Consider the following 10,000-nt stretch of genomic DNA (forward strand, 5'->3'; position numbering starts at 1 on the left):
CAAGAAACATCTGTGTTTGATGATCTACTGACTCCTTCAAGAAACATGTGTGTTTGATGATCTACTGACTCCTTCAAGAAACATCTGTGTTTGATGATCTACTGACTCCTTCAAGAAACATCTGTGTTTGATGATCTACTGACTCCTTCAAGAAACATCTGTGTTTGATGATCTACTGACTCCTTCAAGAAACATCTGTGTTTGATGATCTACTGACTCCTTCAAGAAACATCTGTGTTTGATGATCTACTGACTCCTTCAAGAAACATCTGTGTTTGATGGATCTACTGACTCCTTCAAGAAACATCTGTGTTTGATGATCTACTGACTCCTTTAAGAAACATCTGTGTTTGATGATCTACTGACTCCTTCAAGAAACATCTGTATTTGATGATCTACTGACTCCTTCAAGAAACATCTGTATTTGATGATCTACTGACTCCTTCAAGAAACATCTGTGTTTGATGATCTACTGACTCCTTCAAGAAACATCTGTGTTTGATGATCTACTGACTCCTTCAAGAAACATGTGTGTTTGATGATCTACTGACTCCTTCAAGAAACATCTGTGTTTGATGATCTACTGACTCCTTCAAGAAACATCTGTGTTTGATGATCTACTGACTCCTTCAAGAAACATCTGTGTTTGATGATCTACTGACTCCTTCAAGAAACATCTGTGTTTGATGATCTACTGACTCCTTCAAGAAACATCTGTGTTTGATGGATCTACTGACTCCTTCAAGAAACATCTGTGTTTGATGATCTACTGACTCCTTTAAGAAACATCTGTGTTTGATGATCTACTGACTCCTTCAAGAAACATCTGTATTTGATGATCTACTGACTCCTTCAAGAAACATCTGTATTTGATGATCTACTGACTCCTTCAAGAAACATCTGTGTTTGATGATCTACTGACTCCTTCAAGAAACATCTGTGTTTGATGATCTACTGACTCCTTCAAGAAACATGTGTGTTTGATGATCTACTGACTCCTTCAAGAAACATCTGTGTTTGATGATCTACTGACTCCTTTAAGAAACATCTTAAGACGTTTCTATTTGTTCAGGCTTTTCCTTGATTTTCTGGAACTCCTGTGTTGTTCTCAGTATTATCTTGATCTTTAAAGTATGTACTTTTTTGAGTATTGTTTTGATTGTTTAAGCGCTTTGTGACCCTGGTCTGGAAAAGCGCTATATAAATAAATATTACTTACTTACTACTCATAAGAATGTCATGGTATTTGTTTTAATACCCATTAAACTGTATAAAAAGAACAGAACCAGTGAGAATCACTTGACGTACCGTTCCCACGAGCGGGTAGATGAAACCTGCTCCGATGCTGGCGCGGACGTCTCTGATGGGCAGAGTGAACCCGGTCGGCGCCCCCTTCTGGTCGGGCATGTGGGACAGCGACAGGTGGGTCTTGGCCATGCAGATGGGCAACTCGTTGAAGCCCTGAGCGAGAAACACGACTTAGAAAACATGTTGCAACCGAAGGTGGACCCGCTGTCGGTCCCAGGGACCACCTGCTGGGTGTAGTACTGGATCTTGGCCTCGGCCTCCGGGGACAGTTGGATGTCGTCGGCGCCGTACACTCGTTGCGCGATGGTTCGGATCTTCTCCACGATCGGCATCTTGAGACGAGATAAAAAAACATTCAAGACACGAACTTTATCTCCAGATATAAATCATGGAGTGAAGTCTTGGTTCTCATCTGAACGTCCACGAAACAAACAACAGAGACTTAAAGACCGGAGATTAAAGTCTTAGACGTGATTTCTCTCAATTATCCGTCGTCCTTGTGTCGAACAAAATATGCTGCGAGTCTGTGGTGAGAAATTCAATTCATTCAAGTCACCACTCGCTAAATTTGATAAGAGAAACCAGCTGATGTTTTTGATCACGGACTAGAGGACACGACGACATCATGAAAGACCAGAACATGCGTCCATGATGGAGGGGGGACTTTCCTGGGACGCTTGTACACAAGTAAGTAATATTTATTTATATAGCGCTTTTCCAGACCAGGGTCACAAAGCGCTTAAGCAAACAAAACAATACTCAAAAAAAGTACATACTTTAAAGATCAAGATAATACTGAGAACAACACAGGAGTTCCAGAAAATCAAGGAAAAGCCTGAACAAATAGAAACGTCTTAAGATGTTTCTTGAAGGAGTCAGTAGATCCATCAAGAACAAAGAGAGAGAAGATCGTTCCAAAGCTTAGGAGCAACAGTCTGAAAAGATTTCTCTCCTCTGGTCCTGAGCCGTGTGCGTGGAACCATAAGTAGATTCTGATCCACAGACCTCAGAGCCCGAGCTGGGGTGTAAGTCTGGATCAGATCATGAAGGTCTGACCATGAATAGATCTGAAAGTAAGAACCAGAATTTTAAAGTTGATCCTGAAAGAAACTGGAAGCCAGTGAAGAGTTTGAAGGAGAAATGTGAGTTCTTCTACTAGAGCGGCTCAGAATTCTGGCTGCAGAGTTTTGAATCAACTGCAGGCGAGACGATCCTTCTTGTTAAGACATGAAAACAAACTGTTACAATAGTTCAGACGAGAAGAAACAAACGCATGGATTATAAGATCCAGATCATGTTGTGACAACATTTTCCTTTAGTTTAGAGATTTTTCTCAGTTGAAGGAAACAGTTTCTGGTCAGTTTTCTTCAGTGTCGAACAAGAGACATGTCTTTATCAAATACAACACCCAGGTTTCTCAGGCTCAGTTCGACAGACTGACCTAAGTCACCCAAGTACTGACTCAACCCTGGAATCTTATCATCAACAATCACCAGAGTTTCAGTTTTGTCCACATTTAGCTGTAAAGTGTTTTCACTCATTGTTTGATTTCTAGCAAACAATTGACTAAGTTCAGCCTCTGGGGCTCAGTGGAGACGGTTCACGTTGAAGCTACGGTGACAAGTGTCGGCAGAAACCAACAGAAACAACAAGACAATCATACGTTTCTAATTGATTGATCAATAAAGTGTTATCTATCTGTTATCGATCTACCAGACTTTTCTCACCTCCATGTCGTAGAGGAACCGAAAGTCACTCGGTTTGCCGGCGGCTTCCTTCACCGCCTCGGCCAACTCCACGGACCCGCGGCCGCCGTGGGACCAGTGACGACACGGGACGGCGTCGGTCGCTCCGCACGCCTTCGCCAGCTCGCACACGAGCTCGATCTCGGCCCGGGTGTCGGTCCTGGAAAGACGCACAACAACCCTCTTCATGGATCAGGAGCAACGATCGGTGTCACTGAAGATCTAAAAGCGCGACGACGATCCTACGTGAAAACGTTGAGCGCGACCACGACGGGGACGCCGAACAGATGCGCGATCTGGATCTGCTTCCTCAGGTTGCTGTGGCAACCGCCTTCCACGAGAGCGAGATTCTGAAAAAAAAAAAAAAAGGATAAATAATCGTGTCTTTAACAATAATAAACTAAAATAAGCTCCAAAAATACATTCATTTATGGATGAGAATCGTTATCTTTCAGACTTTTGTCTGAAGACAATTTATTGTAACAAGCAGCACATATTTGCAGTGCAATAACGTTTTATTGAGAAATATATCTGTCATATGTCGCTGCTTGAACGACCCGTGATCGAGCTCAAGGCCATCTTTTAACTTATTTTTCATGCATTATTGAATTACTTTAAAAGGAGGCGTTTGAAGTGTTTCTGATCAAACTGATGATTAACGTCCTCCATGGATCTAAAGAACATCGTCACGGACATTTCTAAGACAATTCGATCCTGAAATGACAGCAAGACAGCAAAGGATAGGGCTAAACTGGACAGCCTTATTAAGAAGGCCGGTTACGTCCTAGGGCGCCCCCTGGATCCTGTGGAGGAAGTGACTGGAGGGAGGATGCGGAGCAAGCTGGCCTCCATGAGAAGGAACTTGTCTCACCCTCTCCAGCACAAACTGAGGGCATTGAGGAGCTCCATCAGTGATAGGATGCTCCATCCCAGGTGTGTGAGGGAGAGGTACTGCAGGTCCTTCCTCCCTGCTGCCATCAGACTCCACAACAAGAACACACCAAGATAAATATTTAACTGCACCTCTTGTTATTTATGTAAATATGATTGTGTATATATTATATAGCGCAGATTTATCTTTTATTCTATTTAGATTTTCTTTCTCGTTTTTATTTCTGGGTGTTTTTATTTCTCTTGCTGTTGTTAAACCGAATTTCCCCTCGCGGGACTAATAAAGGTTTTCTGATTCTGATTCTGATTCTGAAAACACCAGAACAAGCGTCGTCACGAGTTCAGAGACACTTTCATTGGATGGCTCGGGTCGTCGTGCAGCATCTTCTGAAAACGTACCTCGTCGATGTACTCTCGGGGAAGAGGAGCTCCAGCAGAGACCTGAGGGAAGGACGTGAGAACGATTAACGACCTTCAGCGACACATTGAGAACCAGAATGAGACGCTTGGATCTGCAAACTGATGCAACCAAGACCAACATCTATTCAAAAGTTGAAAACTAACACTGATCATGTTTTCACGGAGATAAACTTTACTTAAGTCTTTCACGCTCATGATTAAAAGAGTAAAAACACATCCTCTCTTTTATGAAACCTGTGTAAGTAAGTAAGTAAGTAAGTAATTCTTATTTATATAGCGCTTTTCCAGACCAGGGTCACAAAGCGCTTAAACAATCAAAACAATACTCAAAAAAGTATATACTTTAAAGATCAAGATAATACTGAGAACAACACAGGAGTTCCAGAAAACCAAGGAAAACCAGTGAAGAGTTTTAAGGACCGGAGAAATGTGAGTTCTTCTACTAGAGCGGGTTAGAATTCTGGCTGCAGAGTTCTGAATCAACTGCAGGCGAGAAGATCCTTCTTGTTAAGACATGAAAACAAACTGTTACAATAGTCCAGACGAGAAGAAACAAACACATGGATTATAAGATCCAGATCATGTTGTGACAACATTTTCCTAAGTTTAGAGATTTTTCTCAGTTGAAGGAAACAGTTTCTGGTCAGTTTTCTTCAGTGTCGAACAAGAGACATGTCTTTATCAAATACAACACCCAGGTTTCTCAGGCTCAGTTTGACAGACTGACTTAAGTCACTCAAGTACTGACTCAACCCTGGAACCTTATCATCAACAATCACCAGAGTTTCAGTTTTGTCCACATTTAGCTTCAAAGTGTTTTCACTCATTGTTTGATTTCTAGCAAACAATTGACTAAGTTCAGCCTCTGGGGCTCAGTTGGATCAAAAGAGCAGTAGAGCTGGATGTCATCAGCAAACATGTGATAAGAAACATCTGGAAATCTCTGAATGATTTTACCGAGGGGAATCAAGTACAGCAAAAACAATAAAGGACCCAGAACAGAACCTTGAGGGACTCCACACAACAGATCCGCCGATTCAGACCTCATTTGATTGGCAGATACACTAAAACTGCCCAGAAAGGTAAGATGAGAACCATTCTAACACAGACCCCGACAGTCTTCATCCCTCAGTCTTCTCAGCAGGATCTGGTGATCAACTGTGTCAAAGGCTAGACATGAAGGATCTATAATCTGAACCAGAACCTACATTAGGGCCTCCTCCGTGCATCTTCAGCGCTCGCACCGTGGCGACCAGAACCACGACGTTGGGTCTCAAACCAGACGCTCGACATTTGATGTTGAAGAACTTCTCCATCCCGATGTCGGCGCCGAAGCCGGCTTCAGTGACTGGAAGAGAAGACACACGAGTCATTAGTAAAAGACATAATACTTTATTGTAGGAGTACTACAGTAGTACAAGCCTTTTTAATGAATTCTACTGGAAGACAAATGGTTATATTTAACTTCAAAATGGTTTGTTCATCTTGGTTTCAGGGAGTAATGATAGCAAACTGCATTAAGCAATAATGGGTCACGATAAGAGACTCGATGGGATTATATTCAGTCAAACTGCAGAAAGGAAAGAGTCAAAGTTCCCTGCATACCTCAGAGTCCGATAACAAACACACTCGGAAGGAAATGCCAAACAAACATCGTGCTGGTGCGGCTCGTCAAAATATTTACCGTCTATTCAATACTTTTAAGGCTCCGAAGAGAAAGAAAGTATGAATGAAGGTGGAAAGAAAGTGTGTTTAAGAGATTCTCAAGCACACTTTGACGTTGAAGGGATTAGTGAGTTTTACTCCAACATTCCAGGCTCTCTGAGGACCATCAATCTGTTTCCTTCCTCTCTACGTAAGGTAAGGTAAGGTAAGGTAAAACTTTATTGATCTAAATTGTTTTTTACCAACAGCCAGCAATTTTTCATAAACAATAAAAAATGATACATAAAAAATAAAATAAGAAGAAGAACATAAAGAGGAAGAACAAAATGACACAATCTAAGTCTAAAGATAAAGATAAAGAACATAGGTCAAAGAAAAACAACAAAGGATACAAAGACTAACATAGAACAGAACATCCAGATACTTTCACTCCACTCCTGCCCCCGAACTCAGAATTGTACAATTTAATAGCCCGAGGGATGAATGAGTCCCTGAGTCTATTAGTGTTGCACCTGGGTAGGAGCATTCGTGCACTCATTCTGCTAACGTGTTGTTACACAAGCTTCCACCCATTTCCAGGAAGGTTCAGCAGCAGCAGCAGGAGGACGTCGAGGGAAGTCGACCACAGGTGGGTCACCGAAGTTCTGGACTCACCAACATAGCCGTCCCGTCCCACCAGCTTCAGCGCCAGCTTGTCGGCGAGCACGGACGAGTTGCCATGGGCGATGTTGGCGAACGGCCCGGCGTGGACGAACACTGGCGTGCCCTGGGAGACAATGGCGCGAGTGAGGACGAACAAAAACGTCATTAGGAAGGGTTTAGGTTTGACCCAGATTCAAACCGGAGGAAAAACAAGCCCAAGGTTCGAGGCGTCATGACATGATTTCAGCAGCTTCAGATCAACGTTCAACCTCTTAGAGAACATTCTTATATTTGAAACTCTCTATGATAATATTTGTTAAGGTAAGGTAAGGTAAAACTTTATTGATCCCTCAGGAGGTCTCCTTCGGGAAATTGTTTTTTACCAATAGCCAGCAATTTTTCATAAACAATAAAAAATAAAGAACATAAAGAGGAAGAACAAGATGACACAATCTAAGTCTAAAGATAAAGAACATAGGTCAAAGAACAAAGGATACAAAGACTAACATAGAACAGAACATCCAGATACTTTCACTCCACTCCTGCCCCCGAACTCAGAATTGTACAATTTAATAGCCCGGGGGATGAATGAGTCCCTGAGTCCATTAGTGTTGCACCTGGGTAGGAGCATTCGTGCTTCATCTGCTTCTCTGCTCACTGATGACAGTGTTCAGAGGATGACTGTCATCATCCATGATGGACAGTAGTTTGTTCAATGATCTCCTCTCAGCAACTGTCACCAGTGAGTAAATACATGAGCACACGTCCGTTCTTTAAAAAAGGAAGCGATTCAGCAAATGTACGAATGAATGAAATGGAAACGACGTAAGCAGTGAATTCTTCCAACGAGTGGATGGAAATGAACAGAAGGTGAAAAGTCCAACGTCGTCAGTGTCGCTCTGGAGTCTCTGAGCTGAACTGGTCAGTCCTCGTGAGAACAAAGATTCAGATCTTCGAGTGTAAACACCAAGTACCTTCACGTAGACAGGAAGTTAGAAGGTCCACATGCTAGACACGTACACTTGGAAGAGAAACACAATTCCACTTCCAGGACAGACGTGTGTTGAGCTGCTGGTGAAAACTGTGTTTCCAGATATCAGTCTCAGGAAATCCACGGAGGAAACGGCTTCCTCTTTAAAACAACACCCGCGTAGAACGCCTCCAAGGGCCACACACACACTTTAACCCTTTTTTTTTTTACTACTAAACACACGAGCAGAGACGCTTCATTACCGCGAGCCAAGAACCTCATGATAATGGAACCTCATTACAGTTGAAAACAAATAAACCAGAAGAACCATTTAGTCGAAGATCCTTGAACATACATCTGAATAAATCAATCATCTATTACTATACTACCGTCCAAAAGTTTGGGGTCACTTAGAAATGTCCTTATTTTTGAAAGAAAAGAACAGTGCTTTAAACTAATCTATACATTGCTAATGTGGTAAATGACTATTCTAGCTGCAAATGTCTGTTTTTTGGTGCAATATCTACATAGGTGTATAGAGGCCCATTTCCAGCAACTATCACTCCAGTGTTCTAACGGTACAATGGGTTTGCTCATTGGGTCAGAAGGCTAACCCTTGTGCAATTATGTCAGCACAGCTGAAAACAGTTTAGCTGGTTAGAGAAGCTATAAAACTGACCTTCCTTTGAGCTAGTTGAGTATCTGGAGCATCACATTTGTGGGGACGATGAAACGCTCAAAATGGCCAGAAAAAGAGAACTTTCATGTGAAACTCGACAGTCTATTCTTGTTCTTGGAAATGAAGGCTATTCCATGCGAGAAATTGCCAAGAAACTGAAGATTTCCTACAACGGTGTGTACTACTCCCTTCAGAGAACAGCACAAACAGGCTCTAACCAGAGTAGCAAGAGAAGTGGGAGGCCCCGCTGCACAACTCAGCAAGAAGTACATTAGAGTCTCTAGTTTGAGAAATAGACGCCTCACAGGTCCTCAACTGGCAGCTTCATTAAATAGTAACCGCAAAACGCCAGAGTCAACATCTACAGTGAAGAGGCGACTCCGGGATGCTGGCCTTCAGGGCAGAGTGGCAAAGAAAAAGCCATATCTGAGACTGGCCAATAAAAGAAAAAGCTTGATTGGAGCCAATTTGATCCTACAACAGGACAATGACCCAAAGCACGCCTCCAAGTTAGTGTATATATAAGCGACAGATGAATCTTTTACGTCTAAGGACGAGAAACTTACCTCGAGGGTCTGCATCAGCGTGGGCTTGATGGCGTCCTTCATCAACACGACAGTCTATTCTTGTTCTTAGAAATGAAGGCTATTCCATGCGAGAAATTGCCAAGAAACTGAAGATTTCCTACAACGGTGTGTACTACTCCCTTCAAAGAACAGCACAAACAGGCTCTAACCAGAGTAGAGAAGAGAAGTGGGAGGCCCCGCTGCACAACTCAGCAAGAAGTACATTAGAGTCTCTAGTTGGAGAAATAGACGCCTCACAGGTCCTCAACTGGCAGCTTCATTAAATAGTACCCGCAAAACGCCAGTGTCAACATCTACAGTGAAGAGGCGACTCCGGGATGCTGGCCTTCAGGGCAGAGTGGCAAAGAAAAAGCCATATCTGAGACTGGCCAATAAAAGAAAAAGCTTGATTGGAGCCAATTTGATCCTACAACAGGACAGTGACCCAAAGCACACCTCCAAGCTAGTGTATATATAAGCGACAGATGAATCTGTTACGTCTAATGACGAGAAACTTACCTCGAGGGTCTGCATCAGCGTGGGCTTGATGGCGTCCTTCATCAACACGGCCAGAGCTCCACTCACGCCCTGCGTGGAAATAAGACTAATTAATTTCTCCTAATGTTCATTTCACCAGCGTTGATGACCAAGTTTCAGCCAAAACACATTCATTCTAACTTAATTTGACAAGAACTTTCAGCCTGTTTTGGTTCAGTAATCGATCCATTTAAACTTTAAACAAAAAAAACTTTATTTTTAAACACCATTAAGAGCAAAACTCAAGGTAACATTTATACTTCCTTCTTGTGTTTTTTATTGTTAATCTTTAAACTTCTCCTGCCGCCCTAATAACAAGTGAAGGTGTGTGTGTGTGTGTGTGTGTGTGTGTGTGTGTGTGTGTGTGTGTGTGTGTGTGTCCGGTGTGTGTGTGTGTGTGTGTGTGTGTGTGTGTGTGTGTGTGTCCGGTGTGTGTCCAGTGTGTGTGTGTCCGGTGTGTGTCCAGTGTGTGTGTCCGATGTGTGTGTGTCCGGTGTGTGTGTGTCCGGGTGTGTGTGTGTGTCCGATGTGTGTGTGTCCGGTGTGTGTGTGTCCGGGTGTGTGTGTGTGTCCGGGT

General features: G+C 42.8%; 1 protein-coding gene across 1 annotated transcript in view; it reads right to left on the minus strand.

Moving 5' to 3' along the window:
• Positions 1 to 10,000, minus strand: part of mthfd1l (methylenetetrahydrofolate dehydrogenase (NADP+ dependent) 1 like) — a 45,559-nt gene that overhangs the window by 8,675 nt on the left and 26,884 nt on the right. The window contains exons 19-26 of the mRNA XM_087805314.1: positions 9,406 to 9,474; positions 6,684 to 6,795; positions 5,573 to 5,712; positions 4,344 to 4,385; positions 3,300 to 3,403; positions 3,036 to 3,213; positions 1,533 to 1,640; positions 1,309 to 1,461 (exon numbers count right to left, since the gene is read on the minus strand). Of these exons, the coding sequence (XP_087661440.1) occupies positions 1,309 to 1,461; positions 1,533 to 1,640; positions 3,036 to 3,213; positions 3,300 to 3,403; positions 4,344 to 4,385; positions 5,573 to 5,712; positions 6,684 to 6,795; positions 9,406 to 9,474 (906 nt within the window). The remainder of the gene's footprint in view (positions 1 to 1,308; positions 1,462 to 1,532; positions 1,641 to 3,035; positions 3,214 to 3,299; positions 3,404 to 4,343; positions 4,386 to 5,572; positions 5,713 to 6,683; positions 6,796 to 9,405; positions 9,475 to 10,000) is intronic.

Source organism: Callionymus lyra, chromosome 13 (genome assembly GCF_982586985.1).
Source record: "Callionymus lyra chromosome 13, fCalLyr1.hap1.1, whole genome shotgun sequence".
In the NCBI taxonomy this organism is placed as follows: domain Eukaryota; kingdom Metazoa; phylum Chordata; class Actinopteri; order Syngnathiformes; family Callionymidae; genus Callionymus; species Callionymus lyra.